At 44.1% G+C, this 25,561-nt stretch overlaps 1 protein-coding gene across 6 annotated transcripts in view; it reads left to right on the top strand.

The window, feature by feature from the left end:
* Window positions 1-1,872: 1,872 nt before the first annotated feature.
* The window catches only part of PRMT2 (protein arginine methyltransferase 2), a 31,757-nt gene continuing 8,068 nt past the window's right edge, over window positions 1,873-25,561 (top strand). Inside the window, exons 1-7 of one of the 6 annotated variants that reach the window (XM_004062957.5) lie at window positions 1,873-2,478; window positions 3,154-3,262; window positions 3,611-3,705; window positions 11,117-11,221; window positions 11,888-12,070; window positions 17,041-17,202; window positions 18,159-18,323. In XM_004062957.5, the coding sequence (XP_004063005.1) occupies window positions 3,667-3,705; window positions 11,117-11,221; window positions 11,888-12,070; window positions 17,041-17,202; window positions 18,159-18,323 (654 nt within the window). In that variant the 5' untranslated portion in view covers window positions 1,873-2,478; window positions 3,154-3,262; window positions 3,611-3,666. The remainder of the gene's footprint in view (window positions 2,479-3,153; window positions 3,263-3,610; window positions 3,706-11,116; window positions 11,222-11,887; window positions 12,071-17,040; window positions 17,203-18,158; window positions 18,324-25,561) is intronic. The other 5 variants (XM_055373818.2, XM_019017739.3, XM_055373821.2 and 2 more) reach the window with 5 other exon arrangements.

The raw sequence follows: 25,561 nt of genomic DNA on the forward strand, positions 1-25,561 counted from the left end.
GAATCACTTGAACCTGGGAGGTGGAGGTTGCAGTGAGCTGAGATTGTGCCACTGCACTCCAGCCTGGAACACAGAGCCAGACTCTGTCTAAATAAATAAATAAATCTCATTATCATATTTCAGCTAGGACGAATTGCTGCTATTTCAGAAGTACCAAGTATCAAACCAGAAAGGGCTTAATTTTAGGAACTAAACCCAGGCTGTAGTGGTGGAAAAAAAGAAGGCAGAACCCTTAGGTATGGAACTGCAGTGTGGGGTGACAGACATTACTCTTTTTGGTCTGGCTAGCAAAAATGTGGCCTTGTTATGTAAGAAAAGCCCTTTAAGTAGTCAAAATTAATTTTTTTTTCTTTTTCCTTTTGCTAGCTGTTTTTCTCCCCCCCACCACATCACCTTGTGCGTGTGTGTGTGGTGACCTTGTCCGTGTGTGTGTGGTGACCTTGTGCGTGTGTGTGTGGTGACCTTGTCCGTGTGTGTGTGGTGGGGAGGGGTTGAAACTTCGCCACTTCAGAGGCCTCGCTTCTCATAATTTGGAACTTTCCTTTGGTTTTGATCAAGTCAGATAGAGTTCGTCAAACTCAATGCGAAAAAGACAAAAGAACAAAAAACAGAAACAACAACAAAAAAACCAGTTAAGCGAAACGAAGGATTGGGCAATTTATAAGGTTACTGAGCACACTAATGGTAAGGAGAAATTAAGACCAGCTGGTTGTTAATCTTAATAGCCAAGACAAACCCCAATTCAGTTACTTCCTAGGGATGGGTCTGAGGCTGAAGATTGCTCTCTACCATCCTAGAAGCAGGGGAAGAAAACCCCTCATCTTTCCTGTGGGAAGCGAGCTCAAACTCCATAAACGAGTTACCTGCCTTCCACTGTCATGGAAGCAGGAAAAAACTACTACTTCCTTATGTTGGAAGAGAGTAAAGCACACCCCGCCGCCCAACACACAAAAGGAGTTGTACAGCAAAATAAACTAGATCTTGACCAAATCTGGGTAGATCAGGGATTCTCCGGAGGGGGTGCTTCCAGGCCTCAGCAAATTGTCCTATTGGTTTGAGCCATAAAGATAGCTCAAGCTGGTACTAAGGACTGACAGGAGATTTGTCAAAGGTCAGTGGCACCTCTACTCAGAATCCCTTTGTGGTTACTAAAATGTGAACCTTGAATATCTGAGTCAGATCTCAGTCAACTTAGGAAGTTTATTTTGCTGAATTTAAGGATGCACGCCCATGACATGGTCGTCGGAGGCCCTGATGACATGTGCCCAGGGTGGTCAGAGCACAGTTTGGTTTTATACGTTTTAGGGAGACATAACACATCAATCAATATATGTAGGATGAACATTGGTTTGGTCCGGAAGGGCGGGACAACTCGAAGCAAAGGCAGGAGGGAGCTTCCAGGTCATAGGTAAATATGAGACAAATGGTTGCATTCCCATGAGTTTCTGGTTAGCCTCTCCAGAGGTGGCAATCAGATACGCATTTATCTCAGTGAGCTGAGAGATGACTTTGAATAGAATGGCAGGCAGGTTTGCCCTAAGCAGTTCCCAACTTGACTTTTCTTTTTAAGCTTAATGATTTTGCGGCCCCCAAATTTATTTTCCTTCCACATTTTTTTTTTTTTTAAATCAGACTTAAGGTCTGCCTTGATGTTAATGCTGGAGGAGCGTAAAAAGGCATGTCCAACTCTTCCCCTCGAGGCCAGAATAGTCTCTCAGGTTGAACTTCAGGGTTCCCTGGTAAAGGAGGGAGTCCAGTCAGACGGCTGCGGGGGAGTGGGGGGCTTCGAATTTTATTTCTGTTTTACAGGCATTAGTGCCACCCATTTCTCCTTAACCCCAACCTTCCTCTCCCCAAATCAGAAACGTCATCATTCTGCTTCCACTTATTCAGAAGAAAGGCAGAGGGCGCACACTGCGCAGCGCGGATGGGAAAGTTAACTGAATTATTTGCCGGAAGACACAGGAGGTGGGGGTCCCCCAAGCCCCAGCCATTTCGTGGCTCGTAGGGGTTGTCGCTTCCCAAGCCGTGAATGGCCCAAGCCCGCCCCCCGCCCCAGGTCGGACTCCTGCCCCGCACCCCTCTGGGTCGGACCCCAAGCCGAGCCCCCCCCGCCGCGGCTGGGCTGGGCGATTGGGGACTGGCTCCACACACGGGGAACCCGGCCTCGGCTCGCAAGACCGCGGGAGGCGCAGATGTGAAGTACGCCTGCGCGGGGCGCAGCCCTAGCTGCAGACGATCTGTGAGCGGCGCGCCGGCGCAAGTCGAGGGCGGTGGCTCGGCTCCCCTGGAATGGGCGACGTCTTAGGACTGCGCCTGCGCGGGGCGCCGGGCCCTGGGCGGGGCCTTCCCGGCTGACGGCCTGGGTGCACTGCGCTTGCGCGGGTTGAGGGCGGTGGCTCAGGCTCCGGGAAAGGACCGTCCGCCCGTCTGCGCTGGCGGTGTGGACGCGGAACTCAGCCGAGAAACGCGATTGAGGTAGGTGTCCTGATGGGCAGCTCAGATGGCTGGACTGCACGTAAGGAAGGACAGGCCAGGTGAGGCGTCCTCGCACTGCGTGTGCGTCGCTGGCGGACAGAGGCCTCCGCCCCCTTTTGGGACCTCCGAGCGCCTTCGCGATCTCAGCCACCTGCCCTGGCGTCCAAACGGGAGCTCGGTCCCCGTCACACCCTTCCCTGCGTGCCGCGCCCCTTCCCGGCCACTCCCACCGTCCAGCGCCTTCTACGGCCACGCCCACCCCACCACCATCTCTGTCACGCCCTTCGCGGCCACGCCCACCTGCCTGTCGGCCCCTGCCCCGAAGCTCGCGGCGCTGTCCCAGCCTGACCCTCTCGTGCCGCTGCGTCCACGCGTGGCCCTCTCGCTTCCTGCCCCCTTCTCACCCCCCTTCATTGGCCACCTGTTCCCACCCTCCATGATCCTGTTCCTCCCGAGGGCATCTTAGGAGGGCAGGGTCCTGCGCGCACCGCGGCCTCCACTCCGACCCCGTCCCAATTTGGACCCAGGTTTTCCAATGAAAATATAATTATGTAAATCAGTAAGCATTTGTAACTACGAATATCACAAAAATAAGCTTCAAGTCTGGATTTAGAAGTGAAGCATGCATTTTAAACAAAGAATTGCTATGCAATTTTAAAAACACATTGATCCCAGAGCAGTGTGTGGATTACACTATCACTGGAAAAATACGAATTGAGAAGAAGGAAAAGACTGGAAGATGCAGACCTTGGTTCCTGTTAGTGGAAACACTGTAAAGTCCCAGGTAGGGACTTTTAATTGGAATTAAAGCTATCACAGTTCTAAGAAATTAATGAATACTGATTTATTGCCTTAAGTCGACACCTGATCTAACAGAAACTAACAGGCTTCAGCAAATGAACAAGATTAACACCTTGCAGACTAGTGAAGAAAACACACTATTTGAAGTTTATGATTTTTAAATGCTTTTGTCTCTGTAAAGTATTGTAAATTTTCATTTCTATACTAACCTTCACACATACACATTTTGCTTCTATTTGGTAGAGGACATCATGCACGTTAGAAGTTAAGTGAACTCAATTATTAAGCAATGTAACAAGTACTTTGTGTCTCCTTCTCTTTTTAAAAGTAGAAATGGAAAAGAAAATGAAATAAATCAGCAGTTATGAGGCAGAGCCTAAGAGAACTATGGCAACATCAGGTGACTGTCCCAGAAGTGAATCGCAGGTAATTTCGGTTCCACTTCCTAAAAATCTGTGTTTAATGAATGTGAGCATTACAGAGAGCTAAGCGTCAGCTCACAGATGTGATGGAGCTTGGCTTGTGCCTTGGAAGGTGGACACCGGCAGTAGAATGCTTAAATGTGAAGATTGTGAGGCAGAGGAAACGCAGTGCCTGTAAGGTGACATCCTGCATTGGGCACCATAACAATTCTAAGGAAATACTTAGCCCCAAAACATCAGCATCATTTAGGGTTCCATTTTTGGTACGTGAACTGGCAAAGCAAGCATATTTTCTGAGCTGTTCAATAAAATTTCAGGCATAATACCAGCAATATATTGAAGGCAAGTTGGACACATTAGAAAAGATTATGTATTCATACTGTTTCTGCCTGGGGTACTCATGTAGTTTCGTTCAAGTTAGCAGTAAAAAAAAACCCTCAAATTTTAAAGAATGTTGATTATGTAAAAGTCACCAACTGAATAATAGATACTGTTTTTTAAAAATCAAGCATTTCCGTATCTGTTATGTCAATTTTAATGTTTTCTTTTTTTCTCTTTCATTCCAGTGAGCTTTCATTTGGCTTTTTATATATAGGAATTTTATTTGTAGTCAGAATCTTTCGTTAATTTCTTTAATTATTCATAAAATGTTTTAATTCCGTGGACATCTTATTTTTCTTTTGAGAAATTTAACAAATATTAGGACATTTCCAGAATGATGTTGTAAACATCAAGTACATTAAACAGTGTACATTAAGCTATATATATGTGTGTGTATATACATATGTGTGTGTGTGTGTGTGTGTGTGTGTGTGTATGTATATATAAAAAATACTGTCGGGTGTGTCTGTACTTCAGCTACTCAGGAGGCTGAAGCAGGAGGATCACTTGGGGCCGGGAGTTTGAGGATGTGGTGTATTATGATTGTGCCTGTGAATAGCCACTGCATTCCAGCACGGCCAATAAAGTGAGACTTCATCTCTTAAAAAAGAAAAAGCGACACTCTAGATAAAGTTTGTTCCCCAGTCTCAGTCCTATTCCTTCTCTTCTCTCTCTAGAGGCAAACACTACTGTGAATCATGAGTCTGTTTTGTGCCACTGCACCGTTTTTATACCTCTATGGCTTATACAGATATCCTTGAATGATATATGATATTGTTTGTGTGGGCTTTTTAGAGTTTCCATAGTGGTGTCATACTGTCAGTGTCACCTGTAGCTTGCCTCTTCATTTAACTTTACCTTTGGGGAAGTTGTCCTTGTTGTTATGTGTGTAATGCTGGTTCAGTCCTGCCACTATAGGGTACTCCTGTAGTGTGTTCCTTCTCTGAAAGTGTAAAGTATCCTATTTGTAGATATGTGTATGGGCCTGTTGCAGTCTCACTGCTACACAGTAGGCATATACCCCATTTTACTTATTCCCTTTTTGTTGGACACTTAAGTTGTTTCTAGTTTTTTCTGTTTCAAACAATGCTGTAGTGACCATCCTTCTCCATGCCTCTGTGCTCCAGTAATGGCATTGCAGGGTGCAAGGGATTGCAAGTTTCAGTTTTACTGGATAATGATCAGTTGTTCCCCACAATGACTTTACGAGTTCACAGGTCTGTTAGTAGCCCACAGTAGTGCTTACTAACACTTGACAGTATCAGACTTTTAAGTTTTGGTCAGTCTCATGGGTTAGAAATGGTATTTTGTTATTTCAATTTTGCTGACTGGTCATGGTAGTATTTCAGTAATACTTGTGTTCATCCTGTTAATACCACCCTCCATTATAGAAGAGATGTCTTATAATGGTAATTTGTGTTTTATCTCTTTTTTTCACACTTGATCAGTCTTTTCTTAGGGTTTTATCAATTTTATTTTTATAAAGAACCAATTTTATCTGTGTTGATTTCTCTGTTTTTCTGTTTCATTGATTTCTGCTTTTGTCTTTATTTCATTCTGTTGTATTTGGGTTAATTTTTGTAATATCTGAGAGGGAAGCTTAGATAATTGATTTTAAACCTTTCTTTAATAGTCTTTAAAGCTGACTTTCCTCTAATCACTGCTGTAGCTGTACCTCACATATTTAAATGCATTTTCATTCTTCAGAATATTTTCTAATATATTCAATGGAAATTAGAAGTTTTCTGGGCTATTTGAAAGTATGTTGACCAATTTCTAAACATTTTGGAAATTTTACTTTTTCTTATTTAATTTTGCTTTGATTACATTGGTTAGAGAACATAACATCCTCTATAATTTCAGTCTTTTGAAATTTATTCAGGCTTGCTTTATATTCTAATCATATGGAATATGTTGGTGAATGTTCCATGAGTACTTGCAAAGACTATGTATTCTGCAGTTGTTGAGTGTAGCATTCTATAAATGTCATGAAGATCAAATGTGTTATTAGTATTGTTCAAATCTCTATATCTTTTTTTTTTTTCGCTTACATTTTTTTTTTATTATACTTTAAGTTTTAGGGTACATGTGCACAATGTGCAGGTTAGTTACATATGTATCCATGTGCCATGCTGGTGCGCTGCACCCACTAACTCGTCATCTAGCATTAGGTATATCTCCCAATGCTATCCCTCCCCCCTCCCCCCACCCCACAACAGTCCCCAGAGTGTGATATTCCCCTTCCTGTGTCCATGTGATCTCATTGTTCAATTCCCACCTATGAGTGAGAATATGCGGTGTTTGGTTTTTTGTTCTTGCGATAGTTTACTGAGAGTGATGGTTTCCAGTTTCATCCATGTCCCTACAAAGGACATGAACTCATCATTTTTTATGGCTGCATAGTATTCCATGGTGTATATGTGCCACATTTTCTTAATCCAGTCTATCATTGTTGGACATTTGGGTTGGTTCCAAGTCTTTGCTATTGTGAATAATGCCGCAATAAACATACGTGTGCATGTGTCTTTATAGCAGCATGATTTATAGTCCTTTGGGTATATACCCAGTAATGGGATGGCTGGGTCAAATGGTATTTCTAGTTCTAGATCCCTGAGGAATCGCCACACTGACTTCCACAATGGTTGAACTAGTTTACAGTCCCACCAACAGTGTAGAAGTGTTCCTATTTCTCCACATCCTCTCCAGCACCTGTTGTTTCCTGACTTTTTAATGATCGCCATTCTAACTGGTGTGAGATGATATCTCATAGTGGTTTTGATTTGCATTTCTCTGATGGCCAGTGATGATGAGCATTTTTTCATGTGTTTTTTGGCTGCATAAATGTCTTCTTTTGAGAAGTGTCTGTTCATATCCTTCGCCCACTTTTTAAATCTCTATATCTTTTCTGATTTTTTTTGCCATCTTCTATCAGTTACTAAAAATTCTCCACTATGATTGTAGATACATCTGTTTTTCCTTTTGGTTCTATCACTTTTTGCTTTGTATATTTTGAGTCCCTGTTATTGGGTGTATATATTTAGTATAGGTTTTGTTTTCTAGATTAATTGACCTTATTTTTTATAAAATATCTGTCTTTTTACCTGTTAATAAATACTTCTTTTCTTGCGTGTACCTTTTTTTAATGTTAATATAGCTGTACCAGCTTTTTTTATCATTAGTGCTTACATAAAGTGTGTGTGTGTGTGTGTGTGTGTGTGTGTGTGTGTGTATGTTTTTTCCCTCAACTTAAGTCCTTATATTTAAAGCGTTTTTCTCGTAAAGAGCTAGTTGGGTCTAGCTCTTAGGTCTGTTTTTTTGTTTCTCTGTTAAACACAATTTCTGCCTCTTAATTGGAGTATTTAGTCTATTAACACTTAATGTTATGACTAATATGATTAAATGTAACATTTTGCTGTTTGTTTTATATTTGTCACATTTCTTTTTTGTGCGTGTCTCCATTCCTGCCCTCTTGTGGATAAAGTATTTTCTATAATTCCACATTACCTCCTTTAATAGCTTGTTAGCTGTATCTTTTTATATTGTTTTAGTGTTTTCCCAAGAAATTGCAGTATGCATCCTAACTCAATTTCAGTCTTTTTTTTAACCACTTCATAAGGTAAAGATCTTAGAAGTTAGTTTCATTTACCAGCGTCCATATTTTTGTACTGTTGATGTAACATTTTAATTTTACATATGTTGTAAACCCCACAATAAATTATCATTATTGCTTTACGCTATCGAGTCTTTTTTTATGAAGTAAAATAAATAGTCTTTTTAATGTTTCCCCACATATTATTTGCCTTTTTTGAGGTCTTTTCCTTTTTCTTGCATTCTGTGTTTTCATGTAGGATCATTTCCCTTCAACCTGACAACTTTATGTTTATATTTACTAGTGTGAGTCTGCTGTGTCAAACTATGAAATGTGTTTTGCCTACATTTTTTTTTTTTTTTTTTTTTGAGACGGAGTCTCGCTCTGTCGCCCAGGCTGGAGTGCAGTGATGCGATCTCGGCTCATTGCAAGCTCCGCCTCCTGGGTTCACACCATTCTCCTGCCTCAGCCTCCCGAGTAGCTGGGACTACAGGTGACCACCACCACGCCCGGCTAATTTTTTGTATTTTTAGTAGAGACGGGGTTTCACCATGTTGGCCAGGCTGGTCTCAAACTTCTGATCTCAGGTGATCTGCCCACCTTGGCCTTGATGTTGTTTTTTTTTTTTAATTTTGGAAAAAATCTCCACCATTATCTCTTCATTTATTTTTTTCTGCCTCATCTTCTGTCTTCTTTTTTGGGGTCTCCATGTAAACATAAATTAGAATTTTTGCGGCTGTTTGACATGTCTCATGCTCTATTCTTATTTTTTTTTTCATTTTGTGCTTCAGTTTGGAAAATTTCTGTTGACCTGACTCTTGAGGTGCTGATCATAAACAAGATAACTGGGAAAACAATATGTTTGTAAAACAATTTCTTGAGATGTCAAATAGTATCTATATTATACAAAGAGTAGTCCCAGCTACTTGAGAGGCTGAGGTAGGAGGATTGCTTTAGCTTGGGAGGTGGAGGTTGCCATGAGCCAGGATCATGCCACTGCACTCTAGCCTGGGTGACAGAGGGTGACCTCATCTCAAAAAAAAAAAAACAAAAAAGCGTATTCTTCAACCCTGGCATTCTATCCTGCAGAAATAAAATGTCATCACATAAGCTTATCTGTGCACAGACTTCTTTTGTTGCAGTATCGGTTATGGTGGTAGAAAACTGGATACCAAGACCAAGTCTATCAATGGGGGATGGCTGAAGAATCAAGCGGAATTCCTGCTATGGAATATCATATAGCCATTGAAGGTAGTAAATCAGGGTTCTAACAGTTGGAGAGTTTTTCCAGAAGGTATTGTGTAAGAAAAGCAAAGTGCAGGTCAGGCGTGGGCCACCACGCCTGTAATGCCAGCACTTTGGGAAGCTCAGGTGGGCAGATCACTTGAAGTGAGGAGTTCGAGACCAGCCTGGCCAACATGATGAAACCCCATCCATTTCTACCAAAAATGCACACATTAGCCGGGCGTAGTGACACACGCCTGTAGTCCCAGCCTCTTGGGAGGCTGAGGCATGCGAATTGCTTGAACTGGGGAGGTGGAGGTTGCAGTGAGCCGAGATTGTGCCACTGCACTCCAGCCTAGGCGACAGAGCGAGACTCCATCTTAAAAAAAAAGCCAAGCAAAGAAACAGCCTGTGTGTGTGTGTGTGTGTGTGTGTATACGTGTACACAGGGCTTTGTGTGCGACATGGGCATGGTGGAGGTGTGGAAGGCCGCACACTGGGGGGTTAGTAAGGGTTGCCTGGGCTGGGTGGATCAGGAATGAGGTGGAGAGCAAGCAGAGGGCAGTGCTGCCTTAGAGTGAGTCATGCTCCTGGCATAGGGAAAAACACAAAGGGTACAAATAGACAGGTAAAAAAAGATGCCAGCAAGTATTTTAAAAACGCCTAACCACACAAAGAGAGGGAAATGGAAGTAACAACAGTGATTTTTACCCATGAAATTGACAGAGACTAAAGTGATTGGTATCTATTGAGTGAGAGTGTGGGAAGATTGGCGGTTCCCTCTCAGCAAGCGGTCCAGGGAACACCTTTCTGGAGAACACTGGGTGGTAAAACCAAAAGCCGCATAGTCTCAGTCCATCAAGTTCACATTCAGAGACTTACCCTAAGAAGATTAAGCTACATACAGAATGATTTATGTTGAAAGAAGTTCATCTTAACATAATTTAGAATAGTAAAAACTGAAAAGTCTAAATGTACAAGACTAGGAAACTGGATAGGTAAGTCATGATAGTTCAAAGACTGGAATACTATACAGATATTAAATAGTGTTAGAAGTATATTTAATAAGAAAAATGTTCAGAGTTTATAAAGTGAAAACCATAGGCCACAGGCTTATTGTGTGAACCCAGTGAACGCTTTGTACTTATGTTACGTGTACACTTTTTTAAAAGTCCGAAAGTATAAACACCAGTGTGCTGTCTGTTATTATTTGTGATCAGTGAGCGAAATTACAGGAGGTTTTAATTTTCTTTTGTGTACTTGGTGTTTTCACACATTTTCTAAAGTAAACACGAATTACTTTTATGTTTAGGAAAATGTGTTTAAAATGTATGTATTGAGACAAGGTTGATTCATTGAACTGGAGTGTGTGATTTGAGGTTCTGCCCCCAGCGGTGATGTCTTCCAGGCAAGCTTATTCTTATATAAAGTGAACGGCCAGGCACGGTGGCTCATGCCTGTAGTCCTAGCACTTTGGGAGGATGAGGCAGGTGGATTGCCTGAGCTCAGGATTTCGAGGCCAACCTGGGCAACATGGTGAAACCCCATCTCTACTAAAAATACAAAAAATTAGCTGGGTGTAGTGGTGCATACCTGTAGTCCCAGCTACTTGGGAGGCTGAGGCATCAGAATCACTTGAACCTGGGAGGCGGCAGAGGTTGCCCTGAGCCGAGATCACGCCATTGCCCTCCAGCCTGGGCAACAGAGCAAGACTCTGTCTCAAAAAAAAAAAAAAAAATGGAGGGTTGGGGGAGGCTGTGAGGACCTGTGTGGGTCCAAGCTGGGCTCTGCTGCCTTGTGGAGGTTTGTGCCATGCCATCAGCTCTTTCCACAGGCCCCTGGCTGTTCCTGCCTGGGGCGCTGGGCCCCTGGCTCTGTCCTCACACTGGTTTCTCTTCATGGGCTTGATGATCACCTTCAGGAAGCAGAGCTGATGAAGGACAAGGGCTCCTCACCAAATAGACACTAGTGGTGCCTGTTTCTGACTTCTCGCTTTGATGTTCTCTTTTAGGGTCCAAATAATTTTTTTTTTTTAGAAAAGAAATGTAGAGTGAAGGTGACAGCCTTTGATTATAGTAGTAAAGATGATCCAAATAGTTTGTATAATAAATACTTGGACACATGAATCTGTATTTGAAATTTGAAACCATCCTAATAATATAGCCAAAAAAAAAAAAAAGCTCCAGCGTCCTCTCCTCACACTTTCCTTGGCTTTGAGCAGGGAGAAGAGCCTGCTGAGTGCAGTGAGGCCGGTCTCCTGCAGGAGGGAGCACAGCCAGAGGAGTTTGTGGCCATCGCGGACTATGCTGCCACCGATGAGACCCAGGTAGCCACACGTGGTGGTTAATGCTTTATGGCTTTCGGCATGTTCAGTGTCAAAATGAGATAAATTTTGCAGAAGTCATACCAAAGTTAAATGAAGAAGTATTCAGATGCGTAGGGCCACACAAGACCTGTGTGTGAAGCTCACAGCCCAACCAGTTCTGCCTCAAGCATGATGTAAAGATACCAGGCATGGAGTGGGGACCCTCAGCCAGGGGCAGAAGCACCTGTTCTGGTTTCTACTTGGAATTTAGAACCCACCCAGTTAATGAAAAGTAAGGCTGCCAAATATATCAAGCTATATCTGCTTGGACGTAGCTTTGTTTACTTTGTGGCAGGAATTTCTTAGAGTCAGCCTCCAGTAACTCGGTTGGCATAGTTGAGTTACAATGAAGAGGCTGTTGAGAAATTCTCTTCTAAGCCATTTGAAAATGTTTACTCCTTCTTTTAAAAAATATCTGTTAAGCTGTGCCGTCCTTTCAGGTAGATGTTCCAGAGGCATCGCTAAGTCATGGCGTCACTTGCAAACGTTCTCAGTTGCTGTCATTACCCACTGACTCCTGTTTGAAATCTCTGTGATTTTGTCACCATTGATGGGATTTATCACTGAGCCACATTTGAAATACCAATGACTGGTTTTCTTATTGAACTTTAACTTTTTTTTTTCCAGCTCAGTTTTTTGAGAGGAGAAAAAATTCTTATCCTGAGACAAACCACTGCAGATTGGTGGTGGGGTGAGCGTGCGGGCTGCTGTGGGTACATTCCGGCAAACCATGTGGGGAAGCACGTGGATGAGTACGACCCCGAGGACACGTGGCAGGATGAAGAGTACTTCGGCAGCTATGGAACTCTGGTATTGCTTTCTAAATTCCCTGTTCAGCTGGCCAGGCGGTGGGTTCTCTCTAGCTTTAGTTCTACTGCAACGTTCAGAGCAGGCCCATAGTCTTACAGGCCAGAGCTTCTCTGTTGGAGCCACTCAGCTCTGACATGGTTGTGTGGAAGCCACTGTGGACGACACACAAAGTGTGCAGTGTTGTGTTCCAATAAAACTTTATTTATGGATCTTGAAATTTGAATTTATACTGTACAGTTTTCATGTGTCACAAAGTATTTTCTTTTGATTTAAAAAAGTCATTTAAAAATGTAAAACCCACTGTTAGTTTGGAGGCCATCCAAAAACAGGTGGTGGGCTAGATTTGGCCCATGGCTTAGTTTGTCGACCCCTGGCTTAGAGATACGATTTGAGCAATGAGATTATGTGCATGCTCCCTCAGTATTTAAAAAAAAAGCAGTACATTTTACTTTAAAAATGAAATTAGGTTGAGTGTGGTGGCTGACACCTGTAATCCCTACACTTTGGGAGGCCAAGGCAAGAGGACACTTGGCTTGAGACCAAGTGTTCAAGACCAGCCTGACAACATAGTGAGAAAAAATAAAAAATATAATTCGTCTCTACAAAAAATAAATAAATAAATAAAAAATATAATTAGCTGGGCATGGTGGTGCACGCCTGTAGTCCCAGCTACTCGAGAGGCTGAAGTGGGAGGATTGCTCAAGCCTTGGAGGCCGAGGCTGCAGTGAACCATGATGGTGCTATTGCACTTCAGCCTGGGCTACAGAGCGAGAGCCTGTCTCAAAAAAAAAAAAAAAAAATAGAAAAAATTCTATAAATCTATCAATACTACTACTTAGGTCAGGTGTGGTGGCTCATGCCTGTAATCACAGGACTTTGGGAAGCTGAGGTCAGAGCATCACTTGAAGCCAGGAGTTCAAGTCTGTGGTGAGCTATGATTGCGCTACTGCACTCCAGCCTGGGTGATTGAACCAGACTCTGTCCCTAAAAAAATAATAAAAGCCCAACTTCTAAATAGCTTACCGAAATTTTTTCCCCCACCATGGAGAAATGCCTATAACCCGATGGTCCAGGCAACAATCTCTGGTTACATTTTAAAACTAGATGAAAACAGTTACTTGCAGGATGAATGTTATAAAAATGATGTTAGTTGAAAGAAGGAATAGGGCAAAGAACCTATAACGTTTGACTCAATTATATAAAGTTAAGAGGCCATATTAGAAGGTTTTTTGTTTGTTTTTGTTTTTTTTTTTTTGAGACAGAGTCTTGCTCTGTCACCCAGGCTGGAGTGCAGTGGCAGGATCCCAGTTCACTGCAGCCTCTGCCTCCCGGGTTCAAGCAATTCTCCTGCCACAGCCTCCTGCGTACCTGGGACTACAGGTGCGTGTCACCATGCCTGGCTAATTTTTGTATTTTTAGTTGAGGGGGTTTTGCCATGTTGGCCAGACTGGTCTTGAACTCCTGGCCTCAAGTGATCCTCCTGTCTCAGCCTCCCAAAGGGCTGGGATTACAGGCATGAACCATTGCGCCCGGCCGGAAGGTACTGTTTGTGAGTGTGCATGGGTGCTGAGACTGACTGAGGGCAGGAGTGGCTCCCCTGTTGGTTGAATGGAGGTTACCTGCTGGTAGGGGAGGCTCTGGGACCAGCGTGGCTGAGTCAGGAGTTCTGACGTGCTGGCAGTGTTCTGGGGTTGGATATAGGTATAGAGGTGTTTGCTATATAACAATACTTGACTAACTGTGCAGATACTTTTTATTGCACTTTTTCGTAGGTATGCCATATTTCACAATTAAAAGTGTTAAAAACTATTCATGTCTGTACATGGTTAGTGATTTCTATCCGTTAAGGAAAGATACATAATGAAAAGCCAATGCCAGCCTCCCAGCTCTGCCGCCTCTCAGCTCAAAGAACCACTGCCCACCAGATTCCTCTGTGCTTATGAAGTCCAAGTGACACCTAATGTATTTTATGTTTTTAATGTATAGAAAAGGCATTGTTCCACCACTCAGGTCTTCACCTTGCTCTTTTCACGTAGCTGTAGTATTTTGAAGATCTCTCATATTGGCACCTGTCACTCTTTATAACAGCTGCAGAGCGTTGTGTTACTTTAAAAGGATCCTGTTGATATTTGGACAGTGGTTATTTAATAGCTTTTTATCATGATAAATAATGCTGCAATGGAGTCCTGTATAATCCTGTTAAATGCTGTTTAGAATTTCTATAGGGTAAATTCCTAGGGGGTGTGTGTGTGTAGTGTGTACATGTGGTTTCCTTAAGTGGATCTTGCCATTTCGCCCTCCAGAAAGATTTGCTAATTATACACTTAGTCTGTTTGTGCTGCTGTAACAAAATACCTTAGACTGAGTAAATTATGAAGAACAAAGCTTTGTTTCTCGCAGTTCTGGAGGCTGGGGAGGCATTGGCATTGGTGTCCAAGATGGCGCCTCATGGCTGTCCTCACGTGGTGAAGGCAGAAGGGCTGGGAGCACCTCTTTCACCACAAACCCTTTCATAGTAACCTCCAAAGGTGGCCTCTTAATGCCATCACACTGACGATTAAGTTTCAGTACATGGATTTTTGGGGACATTTCAGACCGTGGCATGGATCCACTGATGGTGTGTGAAAGCTCATTTCCCTACCACAAATCAAAGTGAAAAAGGACTTTGATCTTAAAGGTTAAATATGGCATCTTTTAGTTTTGATTTCCATTTTTTAAGTAAGATTGATTATCTTTTATGTGTTTATTGGCCTTTTGTATTTTTTCTTTTTTTGTAAACTTTCATATTATTTGCCCCTTTTGATTTTTGTTGATTCGTGTGTTAAGTAATGTAGCCTGAATTTGTGAATTTTTGTGACTTTGTGAAATCTTTTCCCACATACAACTTTTTTCTTTGTATAGCCTAATATGGTTTTCTTTTCTTTGTGACTTCTTTTTCTTTTCTTTGTGAAAAACCTTCCTCACTATAAGATTATAAATACCCACACTTTTTTTTTCAGAACTGTTATGATTCTGTGTTATTTTATTTTTGTTTTTTATGTTTTTTAGAGATGGTGTCACACTCTGTCATATGAGTGGCTGGAGTGCAGTGGTGCAATCATAGTGCACTGTATCCTCAAACTCCTGGGTTTAAGGGACCCTCACCTTAGCTTCCCAAAGTACTAGAATTACAGGGATGAGGCACCCTGCCTGGCCTTCTGATTCTATTTTAAACAATGAGATTTTAAATAATAAAAAATCTAGAAATTATTTGTTGTAAAAAATATAATGTAAAATTCCGCCCTAATGTATGCCCACAAATCTCCAGCGACCCCAGCCTCAGTTACTGGACAGTTCCCTTCGCGTTGATGTGAAACGGTGCGTTTGTCGTGCTCTGGATTTCAGGGGTCTGCTGTAGAATTCCTGTTGTTTCACTGGTCTGTTTACTGCAGTTCCCAGTGCTTCGTCATTTCCATCACTGCACCTTTGTAGGATCTGCAAGAGCTAGGTCTCCATCAGTTCTTTTTTTTTTAAAGCATTTTCCTCATTAGCCTTGGGTACTTACTGTTTTGAAACTAATTTTATTATCATTTTGTTGTGCTTTCTCCTTTAGTAGGTACTGCATGGAACGTTTATGTTAATTTTGGGAGAGCCGACATCTTTATAACATTGACTCTCAGTCTCTGATTACTTAAGCTTTGTTTAATATCTCTTAGTATTTTAAGATAAGGATAATATCTCTTTGTCATACATGGTTGTGCACCTTTCTTGTTAAATTTGTTCCTAGGTATTTTTTGTGTATTATTACTGTTATAAGGGGTTGGGTGAAGTGTTCTCTAAATACCAATGAGATTAACTTGGTTGACAGTGATGTCCAGGCCTTCCACAGTCTTACCAATTTTTCTCTCTACTTCTGTCAGTTACTGAGAGCACAGTGTTGAAATCTCTGACGATAATTGTGAATTTCTCTATTTCTTCTTGCATCTGTATTGGTTTTGCTCTATGTATTTTGAAGATCCGTTTTTAGGCACAGAAGTATTTAGAATAATCATGTCCTCTGGGTGAATTGATTCCTGTGTTGATGTGAATCGATGGCAATCTGCTTTGCTCTGAACTGTGTTCTGTGTGGTGCTGATGTAGCTACATCGCACCAGCTCTGTCTCCATTGGTGTTGGCACTGTAGGCCTTTCCCATCCTTTGCTTCCGGGCAGGAGAGTTGGGCCTTGCTTTGTTGTCTATGCCTCCCACCTCCTCCTGCCTGTCCCTTTGTTTTTTATTCTGTGGAGTCTTGGGAGGCTCCACGGTGGGCTCTGAGGGCCTCGTGCAGGCTCCTGTCTGCTGGCATGGTCTGGGCGGCATCCTCACTCTGCTCCCGCCTGCTGCCTGTCTTCTTTCTGGCAATGCTGTTTCTAGGCTGGGCCTTCTGCCGCTTGAGAGTGCTGGTGGGAGGGCTGCCCGCGGCTTTGCTCTCTTTCCTGAGCAAGCCTTTCTCTGCCTCCTTTCCGGATAGCTGATTCTCATGTGGGTGTCCTTGGGTTTCAGGCATTTTCCTCCCCCAGGACAAGGCTGGGTCTCTCGCTTATGCCTCGGGGTGAGCTCATGTGTGCAGAGGACTTTGGGGGACCCCCTGCCCACCTACGCTGGCCTCTCTCTCGTGGTGTATTGCTGTTTTCTCTAGTTGGACACCTGGCCCTGGGGAGTCTGGTTGGGATGCGTTGGTCCCTCCTGCCTCAGGTGGGCATGGGTGGTCCGGGCGACATTGCACCCCTGTGTGCACAGTGGTCCCTCTTGCCTCTGCTCGCCTGGCCATGCTGTGCTGAGCTGAGGGACTCCGGAAGCCTGTACTGTTGCTCTTGTGTTTTGCTCATATTTTTAGATGTGGGGTGTTGGGGTCAGGGGTCATCAGCTGTGGCTCTGACCCTCCATCTCGGTCCAGACCTCAGCAGGGCTCTAGGTCACAGGCAGTGATTCTGAATGTGCATTTCTTCCAGAAACTCCACTTGGAAATGTTGGCAGACCAGCCACGAACAACTAAATACCACAGTGTCATCCTGCAGAATAAAGAATCCCTGACGGATAAAGTCATCCTGGACGTGGGCTGTGGGACTGGGATCATCAGTCTCTTCTGTGCACACTATGCGCGGCCTAAAGCGGTGAGTGGGGTCTCGAGCGCATCCCGGGTGTTTGTGCCAAGGCTGGTGACGTCCGAGGTGGCCTCTGAGTGTGCTGACTTGTGATCCTGAGCTGTTGGGGGCTCACTGATGACTCCATGGTCTTGTTGAGCACCCTTGACCTGGGGCTCAGGGTCGGTAAGATAGCAGTGTGTTGAGACTGCGTGCTAGAGGCCGTGGCGCCCACGTATAATGAGTCACAAACAGCACAGACAGGAGTAGGGCAGAATAGAAAATATCCCATGAATTGCGTGGGGCGGGGTATGTTCTGTGAGACGTTTATTTCAGTTGAGTAGAGAAACAGGTGCACCCACATGTCTGTGCTGGGCCTTGGGTGTGGATGGTCTCATGGGGTTAGGAGGGATGCACACGCTGGGCCCCCTCCCCACCCCTCTTGGGCCATCTATACTGTGCTGAGCTGAGCCAAGCTGCAGCCTTGGAGACTCCTTACACAGTGGGTGGGGTCGCAGCACAGTGTCCACCCAAGTCCAGGCTCTGCAGGACCCAGGACCCAGCGCTTGGGCGCTTCCCACCAGACCCTTCCCTGAGAACCTGGGTTTGAAATTGTCTGACAGGCCTCAGATGTGGCACAGACCAGCATTGTCACTTGGGTGCTAAGAAGTTGCTGTGCTGGTCATGGATTAAGATTGCTGTGCATGTGGCAGCCGGCTCGGGCATGCGAGTCTTCCATCCACTTGCAGCCCTGCGTCTGTGTCTTGTCCAGGAGGTGGGGGCAGTTGGGAGGGTTAGAGGCGGCTCCTTTCTGGGTGCCCCTGGAGGGGCAGGTGTGGCCCAGCCCTCGCTGCCTCTGCTGTCTGGAACACTGCTTCCCTCTTGTGTCATTGACCGTTTCTCGTGATGCTGGTTGTGACTCAGGAGAGTAGATGACGGGCCGTGTGCGGGCCGGATGTGCGCTGACGGTGCCTCTGCTGCTGCAGGTGTACGCGGTGGAGGCCAGTGAGATGGCACAGCACACGGGGCAGCTGGTCCTGCAGAACGGCTTTGCCGACATCATCACCGTGTACCAGCAGAAGGTGGAGGATGTGGTGCTGCCCGAGAAGGTGGACGTGCTGGTGTCTGAGTGGATGGGGACCTGCCTGCTGGTGAGGGCGGGTGTGCGGGCAGCTGGGGGCCGGAGCTGGGGGGCTTCTGAGCACGGGCTCGGCTGGGCCAACCTCAGGATCTCAAGGGTCGTGCATGATTCATTTTGATGTTTTCCCTAATGTGAGGTCTAATTAATTTCTTGTGTGGACACTGGCTCAGTGTCTTGAATTTTCACCTGATTTAAAAAATGCCTTTATGAGAAATTTAAGCCAAAGTTCATGTAACATTTTCATGAGTGATTTGCATGAACTGTGTTCTCCTCGGGGATCTGTAAAAATCCTGTGCCTAACAGGTAAGGCTGTTTCTTTAATGCCAGTAGGGCCTTCGTCCCTGGCCAGGGTCTCCTCGCCTTAGACTGGCCCCAGTGATGCTGTGAAGCCACTTGGGCATCTGTAGGGCCAGCATATGCCTGTCCTGTCCTGGGTTGCTCACCCTGAGTTTCACATGTGGGTGGAAGTGGACTGTTTTCCGGTTGCCTGTGAATATGCCCTGCACAAACGCTGTCTGCTTGGAGGGAAGTTGACGGGAGTGTGGCTGGATGCTGTCTGCCCGGCGCTGTCTTCCTGGGCTCAGCATCCTGGGACACAGGACATTGTAGTGGAGCATCCCAACCTGAAACTTTGTCTCAGTGTAGAGACCCAGAAAGATGGGGTCTGGGTGAAGGAGTATGGAGTATGGCTGCTGCTTCCCAGGAAACGGTTTCCCCTGGTAACAGATGGCATTGGGCTTTTAGTCCTGTTGAAATTTTGTTGTCAGAAGATAAATGTAAATAGACTCAATGTCCATGCTGTGACTTGGCTTATTAATAACATCTGTGGAGCCCTAAGATGACACCCAGGAGAAACGGGCTCCACTCCTACCCCCTGAAGGGGCATTTGCCTTTGCCCTGAACAGCAGCGCCCATTCAATAAGTATCTGTTGACAGCTGGTGCCCTGGCCATGGGGACAAAAAGAGGACAGAGGAGGAGTGAGGCTGTGGTGAGGCCAAGGTTGCGTGGGCGGTGATATGGGGAAGCCTGGCTGCTGGAGTGTCTGGCTGTGCCCTGGATTGGGTGAGAGGGACACAGGAGGGACGCGGGGCAGAGGGAGGGGAGAGGAGTAGCCACTGTGTTCACCATGTTGCCGTGTTCCAGGGCTGCCCAGTGGCCGGATTGGCCAGACTGTGTTGCATCAGGGAGGCAGAGGCCAGATGTAGGGAACTGTGTGTCTGAGGACTTTGTGCCACATCCTGGACACCGAAGGGAGTGCCACTGGTGTGTGAGTGATGGAGTAAGAGGTGGGCTGTGTTTTGGAGGCCCCTGGGTATGTGTGGGCGGGACTGGAGGCCAAGGACTGGCTGTGGTCCAGCCCCAGCATGCAGAGAGGCCTGGGACAGCCTGTGAGGGGAGGCCCCTCTGTGTGGGAGGTGCACAGACTTCCAGGACTGACCGTGGCTTTATTGTCAAGATGCAGGAGCCAGGGCTTGGCATGGGGCAGGTGTGGGGATGCAGAGCAGGGCCAGCAGGCAGGATGTGCTGATGGGGGCCTGGCGTGAGCAGGATGGTGCCTCCCAGCCCTGAGCCGCAGGGAGTGGGCCACCAGGACTGCCTGGGGGCCGGGGTAGGGAGGGCCCTGGGGAGGGTGGACATCTGTGTGGGTCTTGAACGTAGGATGCCCATCCGATGTGCAGGGCCAGCTGTTGGTTGGGCAGTGGGGACATGGCCTGGGGTCTCGGTGGGCGATGGCCTGGAGGGGCCACCCTGAGCAGGACATTTGGAGGAGTGCTGGGCGAGTCAGACAGGACCATGTGGTGGTTTTCTCCAGTGCAGGCAGTGGAGGGGGAAGGCGGAGCTTTGCAGGTGAGGGCTTGAGGCAGTTCCGACTTCAGACTCCCCCCCAGGGAGACTGAGGGACCACCACCATCATTACTCAGGCCAAGGAGGCCCAGAACAGGGCAGACGGGGCTGCAAGAGTTCCTATGGCGATAGTTGTTGGGGCACAGGGTTGGTAGGATTTGCGGGAGGGAGGGTATGAATTTGGGAGTCGTTGGTGCAGCTGTACCCACCTTCACTTTCCGTCCCCAGGCTGTGCCTCTCCTGAGCTGCCGCATTCTCCCCTGCACCTGTGCGTCTGGCCCTCTTCACATCCTCCTGGCCTGCTGTCTGCCTCTCCCCTGCAACTGTGCGTCTGGCCCTCTTCACGTCCTCCTTGCCTGCTGTCTGCCTCTCCCCTGCACCTGTGCGTCTGTCCCTCTTCATGTCCTCCTTGCCTGCTGTCTGCCTGTTCTCAGAGCCCCTCAGCCCTCAGGCCTTCATCTCTCCTGGCCCATCTTCCTACTCTGACGCTGACATGTAGTAAAAGTCTGAGGACAGAGAAGAGTGCATGTGCGTTTAGCATAGGAGGGGCAGCTTTCAGTCAGTGCAGCAAGGGCATGTAGTTGTTCAGAGATGGTGCTGGAACGACTGATTTGGAGAAAAGAGGCCCTTCTTCACACCATCTGCTAAAATAAACCTCAGATGGGCTCAAGAGTTAAATATTTAAGAAAAGGAGGAAACAAAAAAATTGCTACAAGTTTATTTGTTGTTAGGATGGGAAAGGTCTTTCTAAGAACCAAGTTCATAATGAAGCTGTTAAATAAAATATTTGAGAAAAAATTCCCCTTCATACATTAGCACAGCTAAAAATTATTAAATGGTAAATGCAACTAAAGAATTGCAGCTAAATAATTGCGTGACGTAAAGAGTTGCAATAAGAAAAGCATAAGATAAAGGTAACCTCATGGAAGGTGAGCAGGGACCAGAAAGGCAGAGAAATGCCAGAGGCCAGAAGCTTGAACATTGTTCTATGCCACCAACAATTTGAAAGTAACTTTAATAGTTTTGACCTGGGAAGTTGGCTGAGCAATCCTCTAATATCTGATGCTTCCCATGCTGAGGCTGTGGGGAAGTGTGCACCGCCATGCCCTTTTTTTGGCAGTGTAAATTGGTAAAGGCTTTTGAAGGAAAGTAGGGCAGAATAAGTCAAAGAGCATTAAAATTTTTTTGTTTTTCCAGAAGCAGCAAAGTTCTGAAGGAGACGCAAGTAAAGATACCACAGGTGTCCTAGATTGTCAACAGACCATTTAATCATTTTTGTTAACAAAGCAGGTGACAATGGAGCCCTAATTTGTGTTATCATTAGTTGTTACAGGATCTTGCTTGTTCTCCTGAGGCCACGCCACGATTTCCGAGAAGCAGGTTGCACATTCAGCAGTCTCCCACTAGCCAGTGGCACTGCAGGTGCAGGGGCTGCCTCCTGGATTTCAGGACGCTTTGCAAGGTCACTGAGGATCTCAGTTACACATTTGGTAGAATTAAAAGACTGCCAGACTCAGTCTTACTGTTGTTAGTGTATTCGTGCTGTCAGTATGTGATGAGGACATATTATATTCCATTATTCTCTTTAGCTCAAGGAAGAATAAAGAATTTGGACCAAAATTACAACCACATTATGACCAATTTTCTAAGCAAAAGAAACAAAGTAACTGCTGAGGTTAACAAAGATGTAATAATTCTCTTCACACAGCCTTGTACTGTTTTATTGACTGTATTATCACAAATCCTGAGCTAAACAAAAATCTTTATAAGTCAGCTCATGAAAACAGGCACGTGGCCAGTAAGAATTTAATTTCACACCAATAAAACTTTAGACTTTGGATGTATTTAAGGCTGTTTGCACATATTTATAGAATGCATAGTATAGATGATGGGACAGTTCCCCCTCAGCAAGACTCTGGCCTAAATGTATTTGCTTTATTTACACAACAAGAGGATAAGCGTAAACACGGGCACTTTCAGTTTGTGGCACTGAAGGACGATCTACACAGGGCACCCTGCAGAGGCCACAACCAAGGCTGCCTGGCTTCCCAGTGGGACAGGCCTAAGGGAGGACTTCTGGCCCCTTTGCTTGACATTCATGTTTTATGCCTTGATATTTCTTTTTGGTTGCATTCCCTGGAGCTCATGTAGATCATTTTACTTTTCAGAGGTGCTAGTTCTGGTGCCCACACGCACACACACAAAACCATCAACTCTTCTGGATTCCTTGGTTTTAAAGCTTGCCTCATACAAAGTACAGAGACATCTTTTTCAGGAAACATTGCCACCACATGCTTGAAGGACCGCTTATGGCTACACTTAGACATCTCCAGCCAAGGTCTCTTCACCTCCTTCTACAACAATGCACTTTGTCTGCACTGGGACAAAAAATGACAGCCTTTTTTCTTTTCTTGATTTTTTTTTTTTTTTTTGGTGTGGAGCATTTCCGAACTTTCACGTCATAAAAAATGCAGCATAGTTAATCAGCAGCTTGCACTTCTGAGGGCACATTCACCTCAGGGGAGGAGGAAGGAGGAGGAGCTGGTGGGTGCTGAGACTGCAGTGTCCTCCTTCCCAGCAGCTGGACCCAGAGACCGGGCACCAAATGTTTTTGATGAAATTATCCTAAGGAAATAATCAAATTTGTACAGAAATTTATGTTAAAAAATGTTCATGGCAGCACCATTTAAAATGGGGAGAAAATTGGAAACAACAGAATTGTAGCAATACATATGATCATTAAAAATTATGTTTTAGAAAGATTTTTAACAGTCTTTGGAAAAAGTTGCTGACATGTTGCTAGTTTTTAAAAAAAGTGCAAAGAGTATGTACAGTATGATTCCAATTTTGTGTTTAAAAATTAGACATAGTGGTAACCTAGCTTCAATTCCAGATAAGATGGAGAAGGCACACTCCTTTCATGTCTCCCACTGAATGCAGCTATAAATCCTGGAGAGTAGACAGGGAGAAACTATTTGAGGACTCTGGAACAAAGACATAGTAGCAATCGATTGGTGAAGAAGACAAGAATTTGAAGTACGGTCAAGTATCTGTGGGCTCCACATCTGTAGATACAACCTACATGTATTGAAAATATCAGAAAATAAAAATAACAATACAACAATAAACATCAATACAAATAACACACCAATACAGTATAGCAGCTACTTACATAACATTGACATTGTATTAGATAGAAGCAATCTAGAGATGATTTAAAGTCTGTCAGAGGATGTGTGTAGCCTGTATGTAAAAACCATGTTATTTTATATGGGGGACTTTAGCATCCAAGGATTTGAATATCCACGGGGGTCCTGGAACAAGTTCCCCATAGACACCAAGGAACAACTGTATTCCTGAAACAGTCTTGAGTTATCATTTTCTTTCTTCTCCCTCTATGTACGTACATAAGAGTGTACGTACATAGAGTGAGAAGCAAAGAAGGTCCATGAAATGGACCAATTCTTTTGAAAACTGCAAATTACCACAGTTCATCTAACATGAAATAGATAACCTGAATGGTCCAATAACTAGTAAAGATATTGAATTAATAGTTTAAAAACCTTCTGAAAGGTAAATCTCTACCCTAAATGATTTCACTGGTGAATTCTATCAACACATTTAATGAAGAAAAAACTCCAATTCTAAGCAACTTTCAGAAAAGAAGAGGGAACACTTCCTCACTCATTATATGAGGTAAGCATTGCCCTAATACCAAAACCAATGTTAACACAAAATATGAACCTACAGACCAATAACCCTCATGAACATAAATGTAAAAATCCTCAAGAAAACATTAGCAAATTTAAACCAGCAAGATATAAAAGGAATAATAATACACCATAACAAAATAAGAAACTATCCTTGGAATGCAAGGCTGGTTCAATATTTGAAAATCAATCAGTGTAATCTACCATATTAACAGTCTGAAGAAGAAAAATCATGATTATATCAATACAGAAAAAAACTGACAAAATTCAACATCAGTTCATGATAGAATTCTCAGCAAACTAGAAATGGAAGGAAATTTAACATGACATAGGACATCTACAAAAAAACCTACAGAAAATCCTAAGGAGTCTATGAGAAAATTTCCTAAAACTAGTAAGTGAGTTTAACAAGATCACAGAGTGCAAGGTCATCATACAGAAGTCATTTTTATATCTTAGCAATGTACAATTAGAAATTAAAGAATATCATTTACAGTAGCCACAAAAATATGAAAGGCTTAGAAATCTAACAAAACGTGATGTGGATGCTGAAAATGATGAGATGATAATGAAAGAAATCCCAGAAAACCTAAATAAATGGAGAGATAAGAAGGCTCAACCTAGTAAAGATGTATGTTCTTTTTAAACTGATCTGTAGACTTAATAAAATTCCAATCAGAGTCCAAGCAGGATTTGTTCTTATAGATAAGCTCATTATGAAATGTATATGGAATGTAAAGGAACTAGTGCTATGGTTTGTCCCCACCAAATCTCATGTTGAAATTTGATCATCCTCAGTGTGGTGGTGTTGGGAAGTGGGGCCTAGTGGGAGGTGTTTGGGTCATGGGTGTGGATCCCTCATGAATAGATGAATGCCCTTCCTCGTGGGTAGATAAGTGAGTTCTAGCTCTTTCAGGTCCCAACAAGAGCTGGTTGTGAAAAAGAGCCTGGCACACCCACTTGCCTCTGCTCTCACCCTGTGGTCTCTGCACGTGCCAGCTCCCCTTTGCTTTCCACTGTGAGGGGAAATAGCCTGAAGCCCTCACTGGATGCCCAATCCTGAACTTTCCCAACCAGCAGAACCATGAGCCATATAAACCTCATTTCTTTATAAATTACCCAGCCTCAGATATTCCTTTTTGGCAACACAAAAATGGACTAAGAGAACTAGAGTAACTGATAGAATTTTTTAAAGGAAGAGTAAAGTTGGAGGAACTATACTACTTGATTTTGAAGCTACAGTAATCAGGACAATGTGGTGAAGGGACAGACACGTAAGTCAATGGAATGGAGACGAGATATTTCTACAAATATGGTCAATGGGTTTTTTTTAACAAAGGTACAAAAATCAATTTAATGGAGAAAAGACAGTCTTTTCAGCAAGTGTTACTGGAATAGTTGTCATCCATATCTAAAAAACAACACCTCAACCTCACATCTCATACACAGCTGAACTTAAAATTGATCATAGATCTAAGTGTGTGAAATATAAAACTATAAAGCTCCTTGAAAAAATCATAGAAAATCTTCATCACCTGGACTTGGGCAAAGACTTTTTACTCTAAAAGCGTGATCCATAACAGAAAATGTTGATAAATTGAATTTCATCAAAACTAAAAACGACTGCTCTGCAAAGGGATGATGCTAAGAGAATAAAAAAGACAAGCTAAGATTAGGAGAAAATACTGCAAA

This window comes from Gorilla gorilla, chromosome 22, assembly GCF_029281585.2.
Source record: "Gorilla gorilla gorilla isolate KB3781 chromosome 22, NHGRI_mGorGor1-v2.1_pri, whole genome shotgun sequence".
Lineage (NCBI taxonomy): Eukaryota > Metazoa > Chordata > Mammalia > Primates > Hominidae > Gorilla > Gorilla gorilla.